The sequence below is a fragment of the Urocitellus parryii genome, chromosome 4, assembly GCF_045843805.1.
Source record: "Urocitellus parryii isolate mUroPar1 chromosome 4, mUroPar1.hap1, whole genome shotgun sequence".
Taxonomy (NCBI): Eukaryota; Metazoa; Chordata; class Mammalia; order Rodentia; family Sciuridae; genus Urocitellus; species Urocitellus parryii.
The window spans coordinates 184,612,831-184,639,466 of NC_135534.1; the positions used below are offsets into that span (position 1 = coordinate 184,612,831).

A 26,636-nucleotide genomic window follows, 5' to 3' on the forward strand; every position below is an offset into this window, starting at 1 on the left:
TTGTATTTTTTGGCACATTCACAAAGCTGTGCAACCATGACCACAAACTCCATAACATTCGCACCCCAAAAAAAGTAACCCTATGCCTTTTAGCGGTCAATGCCTATTTCCCTTACCCAGTACCTGGCAACTGCTAATCCTCCTTATTTCTCTATAAATTTGCCTATTCTGAACATTTCATGAAAATCTAATTACATAGCACATAAACTGGTTTTTTTGCCTGTTTTCTTTCAGTTAGCATAATGTTTTCAAAGTTCAACCATATTGTAGTTGCAATGGTTTGAATGGTTTGAGTGTATCCCCCAAGAGTTCATATGTTGAAAATTAATCCCCATTGTGAGAGATAAAGAGGAGAGGTGATCTGACTATGATGTTTGGAGATGGGGCCTTTGGGAGGTGATTAGGATTAGATAAAGTAGTCAGGATGGAGCCCCCATGATTGAATATCAGGGGCCTTGTAAGCAAAGAGAAACCAGAGGAGACAAAACACATATATACACTCTCTGTCTCTTGCCATGTGATGTCGTGGACTGACAGAAACCATCACCAGATGTGGTCCTTCAACCTGGACCTCCGGAACCATGAGCCAAAATAAAACTCCTTTCATGAAAACTTATTCAGTCTGTGGTATTGTGTTATTGGCAACAACAACAAAAAAAAAACAGACGAATACAGTAGTATATACCAGTAGTCTATTCTTCTTTATGGCTGAATAATAATCCACTGCATGATACACCATATTTTGTTTTTTTATTCATTAGTTGGTGGATACTTCAAGTTGTTTGCATCATTTAGCTATTATGGATAATAATACTATGAACATTAATGTGTAAGTTTTGGTGAGATGTGTGATTTTAGTTCTCTTGGGGACATATCTAAGAGTAGAATTGCTAGGTCAGATGTAACTCTGTGTTTAACCTTTTGAGGAACTGCCAAATTGTTTTACACAGCAGCTGCAAATAGCAATGGTAGGATTTCAATTTCTCTATGTCCTTGACAACTTGTATTATTTCCCATCTTTTCTATTATGTCCTCTCTAGTAGTTATGAAGTAGTATTTCATTGTGGCTTTGCTTGGCATTTTCCTAATAACCAATGATATTAAGTACCTTGTCATATATTTATTAACTGTTCTTTGGATAAATGTCTATTCAAGACCTTTTTGTTGTTGTTTTTTTAATTGGGTTGTCTTCTTCTTGTTGAGTGTAAATATTCTTTACGTATTCTGTATTCTGGACACTACACTCTTAACAGATATATGATTTGCAAGTATTCTCTCCCATTTTGTGGGTTATCTTTTTTTCTTTTAATAGTGTTCTTTGAAGCATAAAATTTTTTTAAATTTTGATTAAGTCAAATTATTTATCTTTTCCTGGGGTGCTTACGCCTTTGTTGTCATATCTAAGAAAACATTGTTCAATCCAAGGTCATGAAAATTTAGCCCTAAATTTTCTTCAGAGAGTTTTATTGTTTTAGTCTGGGAATTTATGTCTTTGATCTTTTTGAGCTAATTTTATGTATGGTGTATATAAAGTGAGGTAGGTACCCAACTTTCTTCTTTTGCATGTAAATATCCAGTTGTCCCATTACCCTTTATTGAAAGATTTTTTTCCCCTGCATTCAATAGTCTTGACACCCTTGTCAAGGTCAAAACCAATTGACCACAGATGAATGGGTTTATTTCTGGACTCACAGTTCTATTTCATTGCTTTATATTTATTATCTGGGTTCTTGAATAAGTGTATTTTATTCTCTAACAAGCTCCAAAATTATACTCTTATACCAGTTCATGCTTGTTCCTTGTATACTGGTATGGGGAGGAGATTGAGGACTATAAGGGGTTTGCACCTGAAAAGAAGATGGAGCTCTAAAACACTCTTTAAACACAAGCCCAAATTCAAGTCCATTGAGCTTGACTTAAAGAATTCAAATTTTAGGGTGGGAATAACTCCATAGACCAATCTCATCACCCTTAAATTCATCTGAGGAGATATTATTGAATGCTGTCTTTGTGTTCTGCTTCGTAGAAGGTTAGAGGTGGGGAATTGCATAAAACTTACCTAAATTGCAGAAGACTTACCTGTCTGCGATGCACAAAATAAAGGATTTAAGGATTTTTATTTCCTTGCATACTTATAACATAAACAATTTGCAACAAGTCACCAAAATAGTAAACTGATTATATGAAATTATTTTTTTAAGAGGTCCAGAACAACAGTGGCTCTAGTTTTGGAATGGTTAATTTACAGCCCTTCTCTTTGTCAATAATTAACTAGTAGGCCAACGATCTCTGTAGGCCACTCCTTGTTAAAGATAATAAACATTATTGGTGTATAATAAAATGCTGTCTTTCTGTTCTGCTTTGTAGAAGGTTAGAGGTGGGGAATTGCTTAAAACTTACGTAAAGTGCAGACTTACCTAAAATGACATTAGATTGTTAACAAGCAGGCTATAACAAGGGGTACGAAAACAAATTATTTTCTGGATTGAAAACTGTCTTTCTGTCTTTAGAGACCAAAGCTATGTTGACAAATGGGCTTCTGTAACAACCCAAGATTGATCTCTTTCTTCCCGTATATGGTACCAGAGAGCCAAAAAATACCAAAATACCAAAAAGCTATTGCCATAGTTTTTGTGTTTTTACTGTGTTTAAGCTATAACTAAACTTTAAAAAGCATTTTTTAAAAATCATTTTCTAGCTACCATACCCCTATTCTGTACAGTCAGGCAAATACCATTTGTCATCTTCAGCAGACTAGAGAATATTCTCTAAAGAGGATAAAGTAGGACTTGGGGAGGCATCAGAAATAGGGGACCATATTACGTCAAGGGGATTAAGTGGAAGTCTGAAAGTAGAAGAGGTCTTCTCCCCACTCCCACTTCCCAGAAGTCTAGCAATGATACCTTTACCCATTGAGTGGGAGATTAGGAAATCATTCTCTGGAGAATCTGACTAGCCCAAGAAAACACCAAAATAGGTGTATTGGGGTAGGGCGGGGGCTCCAACTAAGACTCAGTCATGTCACCTGTAGGGAACTATTTCAATGACCAAATTTACCATCAAATAAAAAACTTCCAGTTAATTTTGGTGGTCCTATTCTTAAATAAAAACGAACAGATCCTTGAGGCAAGTCTCCACTACGAAAGACCAAAACAAAGAAGAAAAGAATAAAACAACTTGGGCGAAATAGATTGCAAGGTAAAGAAAATGTTTCTAAAAATTATTAATTCTACTCGAGGGAAAATACTTGGCTATTTGAGAGGAAGTTTATGAAAACAAAAAGGAGCTCTCAAAAATTAAAAATGAGGGACTGGGGCTGTAGCTCAGTGGTGGAGCGCTTGCCTAGCAGATGTGAGGCACTGGGTTCCATCTTCAGCACCATATAAAAATAAATAAGTGAACTTAAGGTATTGAGTTCATCTACAATTCAAAAATTAAAAAGGAAAAAAATGTAAAGCTCGTGAGAAGGTTTGGAAGATGAATTTGATGAAATGTCTCAAATGAAGTTGGAGATCCATTCCAAGTGATTCACCATCAAAACAAGGAGGAGGGGCATGAAGAGGTGGAGGATATAAGAGGCAGCACAGGAGAAGCAAGAAGAGAGGAAATAGGAGAATCTAGGAGACGTAATTCAGGAAAAGGGAAGCTTTCATAAATGAAAGACATGAACTTCTAGATTAAAAATGGCCACTGATGAGGCCCTGGGTTCAATCCTCAGCACCACATAAAAATAGAGATGTCGTGTCCACCGAAAACTGAAAAATAAATATTAAAAATTCTCTCTCTCTCTCTCTTTCTCTCTCTCCCCTCTCTCTCTCTTTAAAAAAAAAAAATGCCTACTGATTGCCTAGACGAATAGGTGAATATAGACCCATTCCAATTGTGTCATCAAGTTATCTCGAAACACCTGGGCAAACCTTCCAGGAAGACAGAGCCAGTGAGAAGGGTGATGGTGTTGTGTAAGCAGAGGATGTTACATACAAAAAAGTATCAAGAGTCAGAATGACATCAGCTTTCTCAAAAGAGTCCTGGGATGTTGCCTTCACATTTCTGAGGGGACATAATTTCCATCACAGAATTCTCTATCTATCCAAGCTATGCAATACATGTGAGGGTAGGACAAAGACATTTCAGATATGCAAAGGATTTCCATGGAATTGTACCAGTCATGCCAAGATCACAATCGAAGAAAACTGATCGATGTTTTCTGTTTGTTTGTCTTTTAATCAAAAGGTGACCAAGAAAGAGTAAGTAACCAAAAAAAGTAGGACACATTAAAAATAATACATGAGAAAAATAATTCAAAGCCATTGAAGTTTACTTTTTATTCAATTTTGTCATGAATATCTACTTTCCCTCCATTAAATGCTGAGTGTACAGTGGTGAGGAAAAAAAAGACACTTATCTTTGCCCTCATACAGCACATTAGTGAAATGTTTAAATGATTATACATACACTTAATGGAATATTATATGAACACTAAAAATACATTGAAAATAGAAATGTAGGATAGGTTTACAGGATAATGTGAGGCAAACAGAATGCATAGTATAGCCAAACATGAACAAGAAGTCATAAAACTGAAAATAAGTGTTGTGGGGATGGTACACTTATGAATACATTTTTTTCTTTTTTCAAAAAGCCCTTGGATTTTGTATTGTGTTTTCAAATACTTGGTGGAAGCATCAAAACATAGAATTGATGAAAGTCCTACATTGCCTGTTTAAAATTTTATAGCAAGCATTTCATTTGGAAAAAGTTGTTGCCACTTTGAAAAATATGTAAATTTTTCTGAAAGCTGTGTAACTCTTCATCCTTTACAGGATCTTATATTTGATTCCCCACTTCTGGTAGGAGAAACAGGGTCCCTTGGTGAGATGAACTTATTCTAGCCATGCAGAGAAACAGGCGGATATGAGAAGGCATGCAGATCCAGAATCAGAGGCTAGAAAAGCCGATTAGACCTCATCTGTTAATTAGCTCTCTGAATCTCTAAGCAGGTGAATAAAATGCCTGCCTGTGACCAGATCAGAGAAAAGTCACTGGCAGTATGAGGGCAGTTGATGCCATAGTTCCCAGAGGGCGCATTTTACTATTCCTGGCCCCTGAGGTATGAATCATGCCTGAAGGGATGTTACTGAAGTACTTTCCTTAGGTAGTTAGTGAATGCTCATTTTAGTGCTGTTTGTGTCAAATACGAGATTCCAGGAATCTCCAAATGAGTTGCTGTGTACAGAAGTCTTTTATACTCTATAGGAAATAAAACTGTCTTGGACCAGCTCATTAGATGTAGCCTTGGACTTTGAGTCCAGGAAGAGACTTTGAACTCTCAAAAGAGACTGACCCAAAGAAAACTCAGGAATCCTGGAAATGAGTGTTCTAATCATTCCTTGGGATGAGCTGGAGTATGTTGTGAATTTTTTCATGTTCAAGGGAAGAGGAAAAGATAGAACATCAAAGTGTCTTATTTTTAAGTGTAGCATTTGGTTTTTTACATATTTTTAAATTTGAAAATAGGAAAGCTAGATGTAATATGGTCTTCTGGATGGGAGCCTGAAACAGAAAAGGACATGGTGGAAAACTGCCGAAATCTGAATAAAGTATGGAACTCAGTTAACAGCTCTCCAACACTGTTGGTCCACTAGTTGTCTTAGTGATGTCAAAAGTTAACAGCAGGGGTAACCATGTGTAGGGTACATGGGAGCTTTCTATATTATCTTTGTAAATTTTCTGCAAGCCTAAAACTACTCTAAAATAAAAGTTTATTTAAATTTTAAAAAAAGAATAAAGAACTTTTATCTCAATCTCAGTCAAATCACAACTTTGGCATAAGCCTAGAGTCCAGCCATGTGACCCTAACTAAGCAACAACCAGTATTGAATGTCAGTCTAATTATAGGACCTGTTATTTTCAATGGTCAGGGGGAAAAAAATCATAAAAGTTGAAACTGCAAGTCAAAATATGTAAAATTATCAAACATGAAACTAATAACATAGCACCATTTAGATGAGGTATTGTAGAAAACAGGAAATCATTGTAACGTCCGTGGTGAGGAACTGATATAGTGAAAGCAATGGGTTAGGGATTGATTCTATCTGCAGTTTGCCAAATGGAATGATGTTGGAAAGAAATCTGAGGTAGGAGGATCAGCAAAGAGGCAGTACGTGGAATTTAAAAATAAAATTTCAACATTAACCCTGAATAAACAGAGCCTGTTATGGAGACGGATGCCTCTGGAGATTTTAGCCTGACATCATTAGATAATTGAATGACTGAACTACTTCATATTCTCTTGTTCCACGTCTGAGCTCTCCTGGCACTGCCTGGTCAGAACTATCTGGTCACCTTTTGTCCTGCAGTGGCCCCATGCTTACTTGAAAGTCAAGCTGAGTCTACACTTCTTTCATTGTTAATCCATCCTAATGAGTTTTTTAATAAGTTATTAAAAAAAGAAAATTATCATTAAAAGAAAATTATCTCAAGCTTATAGAAAAGCTGTTAAATAAGAATGGTTCACAGAACACCAGGTGATATAGAGTCACACCTATTGTTAGACATTCATTTTCTTTCATTTGCATCTTCTTTTCCCATCTCTCTCTGCCTACCCTTCCCCCACTTTTGAATCCCTTGAGCAGAATGTACATACATCGTGGCCCTTCCGTTCTAAATACTTCAGTGTGTATTTCCTAAGATTCAGGATATCCTTCTGCAAAACCACAGAATCATTATTATCTTCAGTTAGTTTACTCAGTCACTGTTCCATGAATTGACCTTAACTATGGGAACACCCATTATCCTGGTTTGACTTGTCCCACGGCTAACTGAATTACAGGAGTGAAAAACCCAAAGTTTTGTTTGGACTTCAGGTTTGGGTCTTTGAGAGTACCACAGAATCTTCAGAATAGCTTCAAATTTGATTCATGGTTCAGCCTCTAAAAATCTCTTTGTTAAAGAATAATGCTGATACCAATACTGATGAACCCGGCGCTAGCATTCCTTACCACGTGTCAGGCATTGTTCTAAGCACTTTGTATTTATTAATGCATTTAATCCTTAAAGGAACATACCATGATTATCTTCGTTTTATACTTAGGGAAGTGTAGGCACAGATGTTAAATACCTTGACCACCATTACACAGCTGATAAGGAAGTAGTATCAAGCCTTGAACCCAGGCTCTCTCAGATATTCCTTTTATTTATTAATCGGGGCATGTATGTGTATGCATTTAGCCTTCTTACATTTCGTAATGTCTAAAGATTATCCCACGTTATTTCTGGTTACTGATTGATTCTCATTGTCATGTCCCCCTAGGAGAGACACATTCATTTGCTTGATGTGTTTGTTTTCAGCTAAAGAGAAGATGACTGGGTTCATGAGACCGGAAGAATGAACTCAGAGGAGGCTGTCTACATTGGGTTCTCCCACTCAGCAGCTGTGGAGCGTCTGAGGATGAAGAGCAGGATCTTATTACTTGAACAGAGGCATGCCTTGACAAGGTTCCCCAGCCATGAACAGCCAAGTGGATTTGCTGCAGTGGGGCAGTCTAATAAATGATTAACCAGAAGCTTTGGTAATAATCTGCCTTGCAGCAGTGTCTTCAAACTTCTCTTCTAATCTTGTGCATGTTTAGAGATTCCATTCTAGATTCCACTAGATTCCATCTAGAGCCAGTACTGCTACAGTCTGCATCTGCAAGGGAATTCTCTTGGTGCAGGCTGGGTCTGTCCTCTTTGACTCTACTATTTATAGAGCTGATGTGGGTTAACAGCTATTATTTATTCAGGGCCTCTTCCAGGCCAAGCATTAGGATCAGTGCACTACATACATTTAGTCCTTACAACAGCTCTGTAAATTTGTGCCTATTATTTTCATTTTGCCCATAAGGAACTGGAGGCTCAGAGAGTTTGTGTGCTATGGTAAGATCACAAGGTTGCCAGGGTTAGTATTCAAATCAAGGCTCCTACACTTTAACACTCTGCTTTACTCATTATTGTTTCAGAGAAAATTACTCTACAATACCATCACAGGTATCACTTCCTCTCTGAGTAAGGGTGGGGATGGTGATGTATGTATGTGGGAAGTGTCTTCAAGGGAGCATAGTGAGACCGTAGAGGTGCACAAGAATCACAGAGTGATATTCTAGACAAAATAATTCTTAATGTTCTTTTATGGCCTGAGTCCAATCCAGCCCCCAATCTATTTTTGTAAATAAAGTTTTATGGGAACACAGCCACACCCAATCCTTTATATACTGCCGATGGCTACTGTCTTCTATAGTGGCAGAGTTGCATAATTGTAACAAGAGACCATGAATAAAATATTTACTATATGGCCCTTTCAGAAAAACATCACCAATTCCCAATATAATGATTTTGGAAGAAAGTCATCCATTTTCATTAACACCTTTTTCTTACTTTGTCCATTTGACTGAAAACTATTTAAAAATTTATAACGCTTAGATAATCCCTATATTCTAATGGATGTGGTGGTAGTGGTGGTGGAGTGGGGGTTGTGAGCTATAAGGATCTAGGGAAAGGAAGGGGCTAGGGAGAGACCTGGGCGTCCTGGTCCCCCTAAACTCTTCACCCCAGACTCCTCCCACTCACTTCCTTCCTATTCCTCCTGCCAAATTGTGTCCTAAAATAACTTTTGGTTCATAAACATGTAAGTGGCTTCCCACATACTACCTGCTCAAATCCCAGCGCCTTGGTCAGGAATTCAAAGACCATGACAGTCTGATCTCTACTAATCTCTTTTCTCAACCCCCTCTCCCCCCCTTTTCTTTTTAACCATGAGGAAATCATGCCAAATTAATTTAAATTTAATATGTAAATTTATATATTTCAAAACCGACTTGTCATCGATTCACTTTTATGAAAAACAGAAGAATAAATACAAATACATACTTACTGGTGTTTGTCCTAGTCTGTTTAAGCTGCTATGACATGATAACATAGACTGTGTAGATCATAAACAACAGAAGCTTATTTCTCGCAGTTCTGGACACCTGGAAGAGCTAGATCAAAGTGCTGGCAGCAGATTCAGTGTCTGGTCAGGTCCTGTTCTCTGATTCATAGACAGTACCTTCTTATTGCATCCTCACGTGCTGGAGAGAGCCAGGGTCCACCTGGAGCTTCCTTTCTTTCCATCCCATTCTTCAGAGCTCCACCCCCATGACCTAATCACCTCACAAAGGCTCTTAATAGCGTCATTTTGTGGGTTAAGATTTCAACAAGTGAATTTTGACATAAATATTCAGACCGTAGCAATGCTATATTTGATAACATGAAACTAAGCTTAGATTTCACACCTGATACCCGATCTTAGCCAAAAGAACAATTATGAATGTATTAATCAGTTTCTACAGATGTTGTCCATTGTCTTTTTAAAAAATTCTAGCTGTTTTTAAGACTGTAATATCATGAGCTTTCTCTCACATTGCTATGTATTTTTCATAAAGATAACTTTTTATTTCCTCAGACTTTTCCATCTCGTATATGTTCTAAAGTTTTCCTAATACTTCCCCAGCATTTGGCCATTGAAGGTTTCTCTCTCCATTCAATTAATTTCATCTCCTACTTTCATTCCTTGGAACTGTTCTCTCATCATTTTCTACCTCGGCTTGGAAAGGATCCTATTTCCCTTCCTGTCTGCTGCTAGGTCAAGGTGTAGCCTATGAGATGGACGGAAATGGGCTACATTTTCTAATCAAAGAATATTACACCCTGTCTACCTTGTCCTTATAGTTCTTCCTGTCACCTTTCTGCCTCTGACTGTTTTGTCATGGAAAAGTACAGATTGACCTTTAGAATGAGAGGAGGATTTCAAAAGGCTTATTTTCCCAGGAAGTGCTGACAGAGAACCAACTCAACCTGACAGCGAAGGCATTGCAGTATCAAAGAACACACAGACACTATTATTTCCTGGTGCTATGTACTTAGGAGAGTGGTTTACTCCAGAAAATAACAATAGATATTTAACACATATTGCACATTTTCTGTGTATCTGGCATTAGTCTAAGAACTTTATATATATTAAGTCATTTATTCTCATAGTAATCATATCAAGTGGACACTTTTAATACACTCATTTTATGACAGAATGAGGTATGAAGAAGTTAAGAATTTGCTCAAGTCCACACAGTCAGAAAGTAGACTTGGGATTTGAATTCAAACACCCTGGCATCAGAGTCTGGGTCTCACCCAGTAAGTGCAGTGAAGCATACACTCTGGCCCTTTATCTCCCCAATCTCAACCAGACCTCGAACATTTTAGAGAATAGGAAAAGGGAGAGGGCAATGATCCAACAGGGAGCCTGTTTTTCTGAGTTGGAGGGATCTGGCTTCTGGCCATCATCCTGGGTGGATTTCCTTTCATGAGGAGATTGACAGATTTAATTTACTTTATTCATGACCATCCTCTGAACATGGTGAGCCCAGAGGTGTGTCTAAGGCCTAAGTAGAATATGTTGGAAATCTCTGAGCCTCCCAGAGCTTACTCATCTCAGTGTCCCTAGTGTCTAGAATAAACAGGCCATCATGCATGATGTTATGACACAGTAAAATCCTAATAGCTAGGGTTTAGTGAACTGGCTCTCTCAGGCCCTTCTCCAGGAAGCAGTGGGGCCTCTTCCAACCGAGTGAGGGTGAGGAGAAGAAATCTAGAGAGCCTTCCAAAGGTGAGCACAATTACATGGTCAAGTCTGAAAGGAAATAAATGATTATTGACCTGAATTTGGGAAAATAATGGAACCTCAAGGTTCAGAAAGAGGTTAAAAGTTATCTCCACCAGTTACCCTTCCAGTGCCCATATCCCCCCATGACAGCTCTAAGCAAATGCCCAGCCTCTGCTTGGATACCCTGACTGATGGGAATCTCACTTACCAAGCCATTTATTCCAGTTCTGTATGGATTTCTTAGAAAGTTAGACAATTTGTGGAATGGAAGTCTGTCTTCTGAACTTCCCCCAGTCGGGTGTGATTCTACCTGTGGGATGGTAGACGACATGTCATCTCTGATGTCCACACAACAGCCCTGGGGAGACTTGAAGTCAATGATTACATCTTCCCTGAGTTTCTCCTTTCAGGTTAAAGACACGTGGGTGTTTGTGTCTCTTCTCACATGGTTTTCTGGTCCTGGGCCAATCAGGTTTGTATCTAGTGATTGCTTCTCACTTGGCTTAGACCTCTCCAAGTATGGAGCCAGACCACCCCATAGAGTGCCAGCCCACTTCAGGGCAGCACTGTCCTTTTCCTCCTAGAAGACCCTGTCCATAATGAGTGTCTAGGGTCAGAAATTCGTGCTCTAACTTCCCAGAGGTTCCAGGGCTTTGGAGAGAGTTTGGTCTTTCATCAGAAGAGGGCAGAAAACATAATTAGTTAGGTTTTTATGCTTGGGAAGAGAGGATCATGGCAAATTTTTTTGAATGATTACTATATTCCAGAAACTGTACTAACCACTTAACAGGGATTATTTCATTTAATCCACTCAACAACCCTTGTACATGCTAGGGCTATGATTCCTACTTCACAACTGAAGAAAATAAGGCTTAGAGAAGCCTCAGGGTTTTCCCAGTCTGGGTAGCGTATGTATACTAAGACCCTTGCCAGATGTTAGCAGGGAGCATGGGTAAAGATGTGGAGCTTCAAAAAGAGCAACATTTGGCTAGTGATGCTTCAGAAAAGTCAAGCATAGCAGTGAAAAGGGGAGCTGGGGTAAAACTAGATCTCCTGAGGCTCCAAAGACCCAAAGAGAGAAAGAACCACGCAAGGGTGGCATAGAAGGACACGGTGTACAGGAAGTATGTAACTGCTACTTATTAAATGCCAAGTAAGCCAAGCATAAAACATACATAATCTCCTTTAATCCTCACAACAACCCTAAAAGGGAATTATGATCACTATGTTACAGAGGAGGAAATTGAGGCTTAGTGAGGATAAGAGACTCATTGGTGTCCACATAGGTGGTAAGAAACAGTGTCTGGTTTTACATGCAGACATGTGACTCCATGCCAGTGACCCTAAACTGACATCCAAGGGGAAGACTGTTGGAGACACAGAAAGGAAGGAAATTTTTCTCCCACCAGATAGGAGATCCCAGAACTTATGAGGCAATTCAGGGCTGCAGGCAATGCCTGCCTGGCACTCCTCAGAGTGACAGAGAACCTGGTCCTGGGAGGGGTTGTCAGACATTAGCAGTGACAACTATGAGGTTATCCTGACTTGGAGTTTCTTTAGAAAGAGGTTCATGGGGCCCAAAAGCCTCATTCAAAAAATTATGGCTAGAAATGCTACATCAGAATCAGAAAACTAAGGTTTTTGGGGGAGTGGGTGGGTACTGGGGATTGAACTCCGGGGCATTTAACCACTGAGCCACATCTCCAGCCCTATTTTTTATTTTGAATTCTCTTTAGAGACAGGGTCTCACTGAGTTGCTTAGTGCCTCACTTTTGCTGAAGCTGGCTTTGAACTCATGATCCTCCTATCTTAGCCTCCCGAGCCACTGGGATTAGAGGCATGTGCCACTGAGCCCAGAGCAAACTAAGTATTGAAACAACATCTGTTTTTATTCCCCTGTAGTTTCTTTTTTCCGTTTTTTTTAAAGCAATTTTACTTCTCTTAATTTAATAGTTTGCAAGCATTGGTGTGCATCAGAATCACCTGGAAGACTTGTTAAAAACAGATTACTGGAGCCCATCTCCAGAGTTTCTAATTCAGTTAGGGAAGAAACCTGAGAATTTGCACTTTGATGTTAGCAAGAAATGCTGAGGCAGCTGCTACAGGGGACCCATTTAAGAGCTAGTACTTTATTGGTAAAACTATTTTTGAAAATTTCTATCTTGAAATGATGAGTGTAGAAAAAGTAAAGGATTTGCCTATAGGCCAGAGACACTGAGAGTGGGTTGGGGTGCAGAGTTCACCAATCTTGATGAGTGATTACGGTGAGAGAACCTATATGAACTGGGGAAGAAAGAAGTCACAGCCAGAAAGAAATAGCTGTTCCCGTATGGGAACAAGGGGGAAGTAAGGGAGCCAGGATGAGTTTGGCAGTGGAACCAGACCAAAAGAGCCATAAATCTGGTGAGGGCAGAAGTCACTTAGGGTAAAGCAATTGTCGAAATCTGCAGGCTCCTGGCTGGGCTGAAGGAGAGAACCGGAGGAGCTGGAGGCAAGGAGCCAGGGGTGAGCTCCTGGAGGATGAGCCTGTGACAGAGTCACATTTCAGCTGCGACTCACTGTCTCCCAAAGCCTCTCTCTTTCTCCTCCTGTGGTGGTGTCCATCAGTCATAAAGTGCCCAAGATTTGCCCTTTAATAGGACTGAGGTGAAACCCTGGCATCTGAAGAAGAAAGAATGGCATGGAATGTTCTTTCCGTCTCTTTGTGGGGGTCCAGGTGGCAAGCAAGGGCAGCACTGGGAACCATACAGTCAGTCTGGTGGTTTGACCTCTGATGCTCTTCATTTCCCAGTCTACATTTCTCTCTTGCAGGGAACTGACTCAGCCTCAGTGCACAGAGCATGGTGTGAAGATTAGTCTTTGCCACTGCAGCAATAGGTGAGTGGCTGGGCACCTGGCTGCTCTCACTGCTCCTCGTGGAATTGGAAAGATTTGGTTAGAAGGTTCACTTCCCTTGGTACCAAGACAGGTGGGGGCATCTCTCTGCAGGACTGTATGCCACTTCTGCTTTCAGCTGACAGGAACAAAATTGTTCAGAGGCCCTTCCTGGATCCAGGCTTTCCAATTATTACCCACCTAGTCTGAACCAAACTCTTGTTTTCCTGTTTGTGCCCTTCATCCCATTTCTTGTACATCTCAATGCAGATTTAAAAAGAATTAATTGAGGAGCTGGGGTTATGGCTCAGCCGTACAGAGCTTGCCTACCATGTGTGAGGCACTGGTTTCGACTCTAAGTACCACAAATAAATAAATAAAATAAATGTCCATTGACAACTAAAAATTATTTTTTAAGAAAGATTTTATTGAGTGCAGACTGTGTGGCAGGCCCTATGCTGAGGATACAGATATGGGTAAAAGAAGATACGGCCCTCAAGGAAATCACAGTAGAGTTGGGGAGACTCATAGGTAGACATTTAGAGCATACCCTCTTTCTGGCTTTTGTATCTGCTGTTGCTTCCCACTAGAATGCCCTTCCCCGGACTCTTGCATTACTCATCCTCCCACTTACTCAGGTCACTCCTGAGAGAAGCCTTCCCTGACCTCCCTATGGGAAACTGAACCCTCCCAATTCTTAAGTCCTTTACTCCATGTAATTTTTCTCTTTATCACTTATAATATCATTCATACGTTAATTCTTTTTGTAAGTCTTCCACACAAAGATTGTAAGTTAATGGGAGCTGGACCTGAATTCTAGACTGAATTCTCAGTTTGCAAAACTGGTACACAATAGGTACTCGATACTTACTTCTCTTTAATGTATTCGTAAATGATTGCCCAGTTGAGCTTTTAAACCTCTCAAGTCATCTTAAAGGAGGATGAGGTCTCCATGGGGAGAAACATTTTCAAGCTCACCTGCATTGCCCCCTCAGGACGGACTGAGCAGGTTCTAACTCCCTACCAATAACAAATTAATTTTACTCAGCACAAGCTATACAACGCACTTCATATACATTATCATCAATATTAAATGCAATATATTCAATCCTCATAATCCTCAGCGCAGCCTCTCTTATTTCACAGAAATTCAAACAGGCTCAGGGACAGTGACTTGCTAAAGATCATTCTAGTAGCAAGGAGCTGGTGGAGACAGGCTCTCTATGAAAGTTCTACTTGGCTCCCCAGCCCGTTATTAGTCCCATACCCACATTTCTGCTGCATCCCCATCCTAGCCCCTTTCCTCTCACTGGACAGCTGGGCCTGGTCTAGCCCGGAGGTCCCTCCCAGGCTTGTCAGTGTGGGCGAGATGCTTCAGGTGCGCGTGGAATGTAGAGTGGACTCGTGAATCTCTGGGACAGGGCTTTCCCTCCCGAGGGCCCGGCTTCTGGATGCCCAGTGGCCCATGGCAAGGCCAGCAGAACTCGCGCTCGCGGAATTAAAGGGATGGGGGAAGGGAGGAAAGGCTGCAGACGTCCTCGTGAGGGCGGACGCATCCCACTCCCTGCGGCGCAGACCCCAGGCACCTGAACTCTGGCGGCCCGGCCGCAGCGCGCAGGCGCGAGCACTTCTCTCCCTCCCTCCCTCCTGCGGGCCGCCCTTTCACCCTGGCAACCGCTGCGCGGCGACGCGCGCGCGCTGGCTGGGCGCGGACGGGCGGGGCCGGGCGGCGCCGGTGCGGGCCGAGGCGGCTGCGGCGGCTGCGGCGGCGGCGGGTAGCGGTCTCGGCGTGGCCGGCCTTCTCCGCCTCTTCGTGCGGTTCCTGTGGCCGGCTCTAGCCAGCAGGCGTACTCCTCGCCATGGACTCCCAGAAGGTAAACCGGGAGAGGAGCGCGGGGCCTCCGAGGCGGGCCGGGCCGGGCCGGCGATGGGTGGGCGGGGCGCTCTGGGCCCGGTGGGTGGTGGGCGCCGGCCATCGGGGCTCCCGCGGCTGAAGGCGAGGCCGCTGGGCCTCCGTCCTGGACCTGAGCGAGCCGCGCTCGCGGGGATGCAGGAGCCGCGCCCAGTGACCCCGGCTGGCCTCTTGATTCCCGAGAAGACGCCAGGAGCGGTCGCTATCTTTCAATCACTTTCTGCAGCGCTGGGCCCCTTTTATTCCTGCCAGCGTGCTAGGGAGAATGTTTCCCGCCCCAGCAGATGTGGAAACCGAGGCACAGCCTGATTTGGGGGTCTCCCTGCTGACGTCGAGCTAATGCTCTTTCCTTGAACAAGTCCCCTTTTTTTGGCACAATGCAAGCTCTTTAGGTCAGGGACCCAAACTCCTTTGTACCCCTTCCCTCCCCTCCCCGTGACTTGTTCATAAGCAGGTCACTGTTTGTTAATTGAGGGAAAAGACAGTTGTCAGGGTAGCCGCCCCACCCTCGTTGACCAATTGGTGTTGCTTGTCACAGTTACCTAGTTGTGGTTGTGGAATGTTTCATACTTTCAGAGTAAGTTGAGAAAAGCATATATAGAACTAGCCTTTTGACTTAAGTAAAAATGTTTAAACAACATAGCCAGTATGTCAAATGACAACTGAAAGTGAGTTTTTTAACATTTCGTCATAATCCTTGTATAGAAATTAACTGCCTGTTTCTCTTTGTTATAGTGTAATTGAAATATAGTACAGTATAGGAAAGAAAAACAAGCATTATCAATAATGCAGCAGGGAAAAACAAGGACATTTTAGAGACCATTCTTTTCTATTATTAGGTAGAAAACACGGGAAAAACTTACTAGAACAACTTTCTATGATTTTGCGTGATTTCACCTTCTTGAGAGTGGGGAGCATGAGAGAATAGTGCCATGTGTTAAGCATTAACTGTTATAGTAGCTAACAGATGTGTGTGTTAACAAATGTGTTCATTATATGCATTTGTCTTGAAACCCAGTTGGATGTATTCAATTATTATTTCCAAGAATATTAGTAATTTTAAAAATTCCATATTATGTGTTTTGAATATGTATAAGTTTAAAACATTATCTCTGCCTAAATTTGTAAAATATCTCACAGCTTATTAGATAAAAGTCATATGATACTTGAGTGGACAGTAGCAGAGGTCAAATGAAAGAGTAAAGACTTGGGAAGTTCAGAGAATTGGGTTCCAGGGCACTATTTACTGACTGTGATATGGAGCAAGTCATGCACTGGTGATTAATTTATTTTCTCATCTATTCTGTAAAAATAAAAGTATTTCATAGTGTTATTGTAAAAATTTGATAAAATAATCCCTTAAGAAACACAAGGCATTTTAAAGTTTATGAAGAATTAGTCCTGAAAAATTCCATTTTTGTAGGAAAAAATTTGTTTTAATGTGGATCATCTTAATTATCAGGGAATGTATATTCCTTTTGAGGAATCAAAAGTTGGAGGTTATGACTCTTGCAAGGTCATGCTGCATGTTGATAAGTTATTTTGAACCTATCTGTTATCATTTCAGATTTATGTATTTATTTATTTACTTTTTGGTGTACCTAGAAAGGGTATCATGTGCAGTTTCTCAGAGATGACAAAGAATTAGCTGGTTTTTTTATTATTGGTACTGATATGCCTTATTGAGGATAACTTTGAGAATCACTTCTCAATATTAGAAAATAAGTTAAATTTCATTGGTAGTATCAAGAGAATTTTCCTAATTTAAAAACACCATGTTGTTTTATAGGTCACAAAGAGTATCTGGTATTCATGCTTGTGAACCATTTAATTGTTGAATTTAAGCTTCCTTTTCTCATAAACTACTGCAGAATCAATTACTTGCCTCAAATAGTAATGAACTAAACTGATTATTGTTTTTCTCTTTAAATGAGACAGCAGTACACCCCAGCATGAGTCTAAGAGACTATTTCCTGTTATAAAATGTCTTTACAGTAGCAGTAATAGTACCTCATACTAATAGCAGTTAGTATGAGGAAAATGGGTGCTGCAAGTGGCAAAGGATAAGGATGCCCTGGATATGTACCTGTTCATTGTAAGGTGTTGGGACTTGAACTCTTAAGAAGATGACTCCAGAATCAGGTTTTTAGTGGTGCCTTTTATGGGCTATGTTAGCTTAGGTAATTTGTTCTATAAAAATTGAGATAACAGTTTTATACTTAATCCTCAAAGGGTTATTTAAGGATTGTGTTCATTTTTTAAAACATCTTAACAGTGCCTAGCATAAATTAATACTGTTAGCTATTGTTATTAATTTTATAATCCCAACCTCAAAATAACTTTGTTCTTTTCTGATTCAGTTTATATATCTTTAAAGCATGTTTTCTGTTTTTTGTATTTGTAAGAAATTATTTGGTGATGCAAAAGAAGGATTGTTAAATCCTAATTGAAAGAGGATTGGAAGTTCTGCCTCGTGTAATCTAACAATGAAGGTTAAGTTAACTGGACAGTCTTATAGAAGCTTGATGATGGCTAGTCAGCAAATGGATTAGCTTGACCAGCTGCTTTTTTGTCTGTGAAAATGACTTGGCCTTCAGTATTTTGTTAGCAACAGATGCTCTGTATGAGAGAAGGAAGAAAACGTAATTGCCTTGGGTATGTAAGGCATACTGTTGGATATAGAAAACCACAGTACTATTTCCCAGAAAAAAACAAAGGGATTCTGTTTATATTGAGTTTCTGGGGCACTTTTGTGAACAGGATGTGTTATGGATAGGTGGCTTTGTTTGATGATCAAACCTTTTGATTATGTCTGTAAGAGGTTTTAAGATAAAATCCCAAAGGTTTCTTTACCCAAAGAAATGTGCATATTCAAAGGAAACATTGAAACAAGACATTTGCATCTTTCTAAAACCTTGGAGATTGTAATTCGATAGTTTAAGTTAAATTTTTATGTAGATCACTCATATTCATAGGAATCATTGTTTCTAGGAAAGATACTTTAGGAATAACTGAAAGGGTAGAAAGGATAGGGAAAGAGATCCTAGAGGAAGTAAGTTACCAAGAGCATACATTGTCATTTAGTCGTGCCAACTTTTTGTCTGTGTATTCTTTTTTTTTTTTTTTTTTTTTTTTTTTTGTTTTTTGTTTTTGTCTGTGTATTCTTAACTTCCTGCTCCGAAAAGGATAATGACAGGTGAGGCTTTACTGTATAAGACTGGACAAAGCAGTGGGGAGCTGTGATGCATGCCTGAAATCCCAGTGACTCTGGAGGCTCAGACAGGAGGATTGCAAGCTCAAGGCCAGCATCAACAACTTAGTGTGACACCCTGTCTCTAAATAAATAAATAAATAAATAGGATTATATATTGTAGCTCAGAGGTAAAGTACCCCTGGGTTAAATCCCTGGTACAAAAATAAAAAATAAAAACCTGGACAAACCCAGACTGGGAGTTTGAATTAAGCAGAAATTTTAAAGCCCAACAATCTGCAGCAAGTAGCATATGTACACTTGCCTTCTATATCCCAGTTTTCTCTTCTATCCTGATTTTTTATTTATTTTTTTGCCTTCACATTGTACCATAGCAATTCAGACATTCTCTCCAATCCAGATAATTAACCAGCCATACTATATTCCAGATACCTCTCAGTAAAAAAAAAAAAAAAAGTTTCCTGAGGAAAAGGAGGGGAAAAATTTTTGAGTATTGTTTTATATCCAGTATTGTGGTAAACTGCTTTAAACTCTCACAGTAGCTCTTATTTCTATTTCACAGATATGGGAAAATGAAGCTTAGAGAAAACAGCTAGCAAGTGGTATTTGGGTTCAAATCAGATCATTTTTCACAGCCCAAACTTTTTCATTACTACCCTTGCTTGAACTCTTTGCTTTTAAATGCTGGTAGGATTAATTAAAACTGCTAAAATGTTAGCAGGGATAAACTTGTACAAAGTAGTTGTTTTGTTTTCTAAGCTAGTTTAAGTCTAGTGAAAAATAGTTGGTAGGTGATATAGAATGTTATTTAAATTGAAACCAGGAATTTGGTCCTATTTGCTGCCCCATATAAGATCACTAGTTTTTCTGTAATGTATATCTATCTTCCTTCTCTGTAGCTCTTTCTTTTTTGAGGGTTGGTCTTAGCTTTCTAAAGCTGAATTGGGCAGTTTTTAAAATGAAATAGGGAACAGAGTTTTTTTTCTTTTTTGTAGTTTTAACACAATGCTTTTTTTCAATGCTTGGCTGAATGTAAGCAGGATTATTCATGCAGCAAACACATATTGAATGTTTGCCATAGTGATGGATATTCCACTCTGACCTAGGGTAGACACTGTTGTGAAGTTGGTGCATTTGTATCCAGCCTTCTTTTGTATGTTTTCTCTCTCAGCATTTATTTCCAGTCTCAAGATTCTGACAGAATCTGAGTTTTTGATGTTTATTAACTGACAGTTAATTATATCTTGAATTTGTAAAAAAAAAAAAAGTGTTAGCACAGCCAGTGTTTGCTATTCTGTTCCATTATAAATAATAAATGTTTATTGTAGGAAAATGGGAGATAGAGATAAATTAAAGTAAAAATTACCCATAATTCTGCCATCCAGAGATAATTACATTCAACATTTGTATTACAATCCAGTCCTTTTGTATGCATATAGAAACTTAAAAATTATAGCATCATAATGCATATTGCTTAACAACTTACTTGCCTTTGACATAATATTTCACAAACATTTTTCCATGTTAATACCATTGTACAACACTTTCAGTGATTCAGCAGAATTTGTGTGGACGTATTACTAGATTTTATTTAATCATCACCCTTGTATATTGATCTCAACCTTTTATTTTTTTAATTTGTTTTAATTAGTTACACATGACAGTACAATGACCTTGACATATCATACATTTGAATCAGATGGGATATAATTTCTCATTTTTCTGAGTGTACAGGTTGCAGAATCATATTGGTCATGCAATTACATATATACACACAGTAATAATAATGTCTATTTCATTCTACTGTCCTTCCTTTCCCCCATCCCCTCCCCTTCCCTCCTATCACTTCTCTCTACCTAATCTAAGGTGATGTTATTTTTTTTCCTCACATCGTCATACATGTATTTTGTATGATGATGAGGGTCTCCTTCCACCTTCCATGCAATTCCCCTTCTCCCTCCCTTTCCCTCCCATTTCTCTTCCCTATCTAGAGAGAATCTTCTTCCCATGCTCTTCCGGGAGGAACAGCATTTTGAGTCACCTCCCCCCCTTATATCAGAGAAGACATTTGGCATTTGTTTTTTTGGGATTGCCTAACTTCACTTAGCATAATCTGCTCTAATGCCATCCATTTCCCTGCAAATGCCATGATCTTGTTACTTTTTAGTGCTGAATAATATTCCATTGTGAATAATGCCACATTTTTTTTTTATCTATTCATCCACTGAAGGGCGTCTAGGTTGGCTCCACAGTCTAGCTATTGTGAATTGTGGTGCTATAAACATTGATGTGGCTGTGTCCCTGTAGTATGCTGTTTTTAGGTCATTTGAGTATAGACCAAGAAGAGGAATAGCTGGGTCAAATGGTGGTTCCATTCCCAGCTTTCCAAGGAATCTCCATACTGCTTTCCAAATTGGCTGCACCAATTTCAAGTCCCCCTAGCAATGTATGAGTGTACCTTCCCCCCACCTCCCCGCATTCTCGCCTGCACTTGTTGTTTGACTTCATAATGGCTGCCATTCTTATTGGAGTGAGATGGTATCTTAGAGTAGATTTAATTTGCATTTCTCTGATTGCTAGAGATGATGAGCACATTTTTTCATGTATTTGTTGATTGATTGTATATCCTCTTCTGAGAAGTGTCTGTTCAGGTCCTTGGCCCATTTGTTGATTGGGTTATTTGGTTTTTTTGGTGTTTAGCTTTTTGAGTTCTTTGTATACCCTAGAAATCAGAAGTCTATCTGATGTGTGAAGGGTAAAAATTTGTTTCCAGGATGTAGGCTCCCTATTCACCTCACACATTATTTCTCTTGCTGGATCTCAACCTTTTAATGTAATAAATAACACTGAGATGGACATTCTTTTTTTTTTTTTTTTGGTACTGGGGATTGAACTCAGGGACACTCATCACTGAGCCACATCCCCAGTCCTATTTTGTATTTTATTTAGAGTCAGGGTCTCACTGAGTTGCTTAGTGCCTTGCTTTTGCTGATGCTTGCTTTGAATTTGTAATCCTCCTGCCTCAGCCTCCTGAACTGCCGGGATTACAAGTGTGTACCACCACGTCTGGCAAGATGGACATTCTTGTAGCCAAGACATTGCCTACATTCTTAATCATTTTCCTAGAAGAATTTTTGTAGAAGGAAATTACTGAGTTGATATACATATACTTTAAAAATGGTTTTGGACACATATTGTAAACTTGCCTTTCAGAGGGCATTTTATTACTATCAGCAATCCCCAGAGTGCTCCATTCACACCACTCCTCTACTTTCAGAATATATGCCTGTTTAACTTTCTTGAGTGTAACACCCAGTTCAAAGGCCACTGCACATGATTAAGGCTCTGTCTTCAGTTCTGTCATACTGTTTCCTCCAATCCTGAATGGGAGACTACCTCCTCATTTGGCTTGATATCTTACAACTGAGCTCAGGATGGAAAGGCAATATTTCCCACCATTTTTTTTCACTAGCTAGCATTAGATTGTTTTTAGGGGATAAATTAGATGGGCAGAGTTGATTATTGGTTCATTCTTGATTATATGGGTATTCAGGAAGTGCTCACAATTGATTGTTAATAGAGGGTATAGCTTTACGCCTGTAAACCATTTATGATTATCAACTTCCTGGATTTCTTAGTTCTCCTTTTTTACCTTCTGATTTCATTACATCTGGGTATGAAACTCCTATTAATTTTGTCATAAGCTGATGAGATTTTCTAATATCTGGCTTACCTGATGGATAGTGCTTTTAAGATTTTGACTGTCACCTAATTCAAGGAGATGTCTGTGGTGTGGGGTTATGCAAGTGACCTCAGTTCTAGTGGCAGTTAGGCATTGTCTAGGGATATTACATGCTGATTTCATTGATCCCTTTGCTCTAGTTGGTGGAATCCTGTGATTATTTCTTGTAGTCTCCAATAGTGTAAGCAGCCAAGGTTAGTATAAAAGCAGAGGCTCTGGAGGCAGTCTCCTGGATTTGAACTGTGACAAGTTTCTTAATTTTTCAAACCCCCAAAAGTGTGAAGGCTGTTGTGATTTAAAAAAAAAAAAAAACAAAACTTCATATTAGTATCTCAGCACAGTGCCTAACAAATTGAAAGTGCTTAATAAATAATTGCTGATTTGGCTATAATAATAGTTACACCCCCTTAAATTGTACCACTGGTGGTGATTCTAGATTTGTATACTTAACTGTCTGAAATACTAATGTAGTATTTGACTCAGAAATCTTCGGATTTGCGTAGATGCTGGTGAGAAACCCATATGTCAGAGTGTTTCTATAATGATCACTTGGATGCTGATTCAAGGTATAATGAACCGTAAACCTGGATGTGAAGGTTTTTGGCCACTGACTTTAAAAATAGGAAGTGTATGCATCATAACTTCAGGGGCCTGTTACATTCAGTTTTTGGATAAGTAGTCCAAGTTGGCAGCTTTTGTTAGATGCAGCAAAATTAAGACACAACATTTTAATTCCCACATATTAGGCTAAAATCAGTAGAACAAATGCCATTTCAAAACGATAAACATCATTTTGAAACATCATCTTATTCTGAGACTTATAAGGTGGTATTTCTATAGTAAGGTTGTATAGTTTGGATCTATAATGTCCCCCAAAGGCCTGTGACATGGTTTCGAGGTATTGGAACCTTTAGGAGGTGAGTCCTAGTGGAAGGGCTTCAGGTTATTGGGGACAGATCTTTGAAGGGGACAGTGAGTCCCTAGCCCCTTCCTTTCTTTTACTTCCTGGCCAACAGGTGACCGGCATCCTCTTCCTTGGGCTCCCACCATGATGAGGTGCTGCCAAAGGCCCACAACAATGAGGCCAACCAACCATGGATTGAGACCTGTAAAACTATGAGCCAAAATAATTTTTTTTTCTTTAAGGTAGTTTGTGTTACAGTCTGTTTTGATAGCTCCAGTTTTTTCTAATCTTGAATTAAAATCTTAATCCTTTTGGTGTTCTTATATGTTCTGACATCCTTTTAATGAACCTTTGATCTTTACCATATCAGTTAGTACAGTGTAATAGTTAAGGCTATTAATTGCCATTACTTGAATTCTGGCTTTGTGACATATTAGCTCTGAATATCTGGGCAAGCTACTTCACCTCTCCATGCCTCAGCTTCCTCATTATAAAATGGGAATAATAATATCTTACCTCATAGAATTCTTGAAAAAAAATAAATGAATTAACAGTATGTAAAGAACTCATGGTAGTACTTGGCACTTGAGAGTCTAAAAATATTCTCATTTGTTCAGTCTATTGTGTGTTTACTTCACATGATTAATAGAAACTATAAATATAATTGTTTTTAAAGTCTTCCCTTTTGCAGAGAGTGCCTTATGACTTATTTGTCCCAGATTACTTTGATCCATGCCATGGGAATGTTTGCAATTGTGCTTGACTGGAGTGTATAAAACCCCTTTTTTCTTGTTGGTGTAGCAGTTGCCTTAGTCTAAATCCATAGTCAGGCTATTGAGAGGCTTAATCTTGATGAAGTGGCTTTTTTGAGGTTCTGGTAATAGTGCTGCATGACCAAAGCACAGTGGCCAAGATAGCCTGTGCATATGTCCTCTGGAGACCTGTGTCCTGTTTATTTTAACTGTGGTCTAGAAAAACTGGCATTTGTCAGACCTGTATCACCTAGAATTTCTACAGCCATCTGAAGGTCTTACAAAATATAATTATCTAGATATGCCTCAAATAATTTGTACTTCCTTTATTCATCTATGTTTATCACTTTATCCATCAATGTTTGGAAGGTAATGGGAGACTTGAGATCTGATATGAAATCTGACACCCTTTCAGGTTAATAGAATCTCAGGGAGTGGATGAAAGTTGTTTTCACAATGGGTGCTTTCCTTCACCCATGAGGCATTGGTAAGTGACACAGATGTCACAATGTGCTCATTTTATAAGTGCTTTTTTGGAACTTATTTTAATAGCATATTGTGTATGTTTTAGAATAGTGGTTACAGCATAGGAACTGATAAATGTGAGAGCTCCCAGGTAGGAAACAAAGCTTATTAGAGAAACAGCAGGCTACTGGAAGTGGAATATAGCAAGAAAAAGTAAGTCTGTTGTGAATTGAAGCAGGCGAAGTAAGCAAAGCAGATTATGTAGAGTCTTAAAGATTGTGTTAAAAATTTTCTGTTTTATCCAAGGAACAATGGAAAGCCATTTGAGAATATTGAGCAGGAAGTATGATGGTATCCTATGACCCTAGCTGCAGTATAGAGAACTGATTATTGGGGAGAAATAATATATGAGGCCTCATAAGAAATTTTACTATAGTATGGGTTGAGATATGATAGTAACTTGTACTATGATAGTAATAGATATTCTAGAACTGTTTAGGAGGTAAAATTAATAGAACTTGGTGGCTACATGTAGAGCACAAATTAGAGGAAAGATAATAAGGGTGAAGTCTAAAGTTTTAGCTTGGCAGCTGGTAGTGCCATTTATAGAGGTAGAATTCTGGAGAATGACCCAGGCTCGGGGGGAAGGCTATGGCAAGTTGACTTTGAAGGGCTTGTGAGACACCCAAGTAGAGATTTCAAGCAGGCAATTATATTAACATGGTCTGGAATTCAGAGGAGAGGCCTCTGTCTAATGGCCCTATATCTTATCATACTTTGTGCAGAGTTTATATCACATATATTGAGACTTCTGGTTTTGGCTTTCACCTTGACAACTTCTCTGTCACTTGTGTTTCCATTATTAAAGCTGTGGATTAAACTCAAAGCCCTGGAGGGATAAACTTGGATAGAAAACTCATTGCATTACAATTTTCTCTTTCTCTTAAGTTTATGAATTCAAGGAAAAACATTCATATACACACACATAGGTACGCACGTGCACACACACACACACACACACACACACACACGGATCTATTTGATATCTTCCCTGGTATGTTGCCTGCTATATTTAGAAAATACTTTTTTAAAAAATGCTGGATTTGGTACCTATCCACTCTGCCTCTCCTTGCATATTCCTAGATTAGGCATGTATTATCTCTATGTGTACTCTTCTCTGACTCCTACCACCATGCAAGCTAAGTTTCTGAATTCAGCTCATGCAATCCTTTTAAGTTTTTATAAGTTTTGGTGTTGGTGAGAGTTTGTCTTAGCTATTTTTATTTCTTGTACAGTTCTACTGAGTTCCAAGTTCCTTAGTTCTTATTATCTTCATGCCATTTCCACACTAGATTTAGTGAGTCCCCATTTCTTGGAACAGCCAGAATGGTTGAAGCCCTGTTCCTCTTCAGAGTTTATTTTTCAGCCCTCCCGATGAATTTTCACTATTTTAGAATACTTAGCTCTTGATTACATCTTTTGCATTTTGCTCATCCTCCCACAACAATAAAAAGTTAAAGAGAAAGTGGATTCAGAGCTTCTGGAGCTCTTGTCAGCACTGTACCCTGGGGAACTTTCAGAATACTGCCCTTTTTTTCCAGTAAGTGTAGAAAAGTTTAGGATGAAGCAGCATTTTATCTGCATTCACTACCAAGGTCATATTGGTTTCTTTGGGTTTCTGACTCTTAATGATCCTGGGTTGTTGCTTCTTTAGTAGTTTATAAAGCATTTATTTGGTGGTAGCTTTGAAAATATATGTGATAGTACCTGGGCATGGTGGTCCATGTCTGTAATCCCAGCAGCTCAGGAGGCTCAGGCAGGAGAATCCCAAGTTCTAGGCCAGCCTCAGCAATTTAGGGAGACCCTAAGTAACTTAGACCCCATCTCAATATATAAAAATAAAAGGGCTAGGGATATAGCCCAGTGGTAAAGTACCCCTGGATTCATTCCCCAGTACCAAAAAAGAAAAAGAAAAAGAAAACACATGTGATCTTAAATGCTAGGGCTCTAAAGCCCTGTACTGCTGGTTTATCTATTCTTACAACTTCTCAGTGGTATTTTATAGCCGAGGCTTCAAAACTCTTCCCTCCTACATAGTATA

At 39.3% G+C, this 26,636-nt stretch overlaps 2 protein-coding genes across 4 annotated transcripts in view; both read left to right on the forward strand.

Moving 5' to 3' along the window:
• Positions 1–8,916, forward strand: part of Slc44a1 (solute carrier family 44 member 1) — a 185,560-nt gene extending 176,644 nt beyond the window's left edge. The window contains exon 16 of the mRNA XM_026415017.2: positions 7,351–8,916. Coding sequence (XP_026270802.1) covers positions 7,351–7,365 — 15 coding nt within the window. The 3' untranslated portion in view covers positions 7,366–8,916. The remainder of the gene's footprint in view (positions 1–7,350) is intronic.
• Positions 8,917–15,308: 6,392 nt separating this feature from the next.
• The window catches only part of Fsd1l (fibronectin type III and SPRY domain containing 1 like), a 70,244-nt gene continuing 58,916 nt past the window's right edge, over positions 15,309–26,636 (forward strand). For 2 of the 3 annotated variants that reach the window (XM_026380364.2, XM_026380371.2), the window contains exon 1: positions 15,309–15,423. In XM_026380364.2, coding sequence (XP_026236149.1) covers positions 15,409–15,423 — 15 coding nt within the window. In that variant the 5' untranslated portion in view covers positions 15,309–15,408. The remainder of the gene's footprint in view (positions 15,424–26,636) is intronic. The other variant, XM_077797069.1, reaches the window with a different exon arrangement.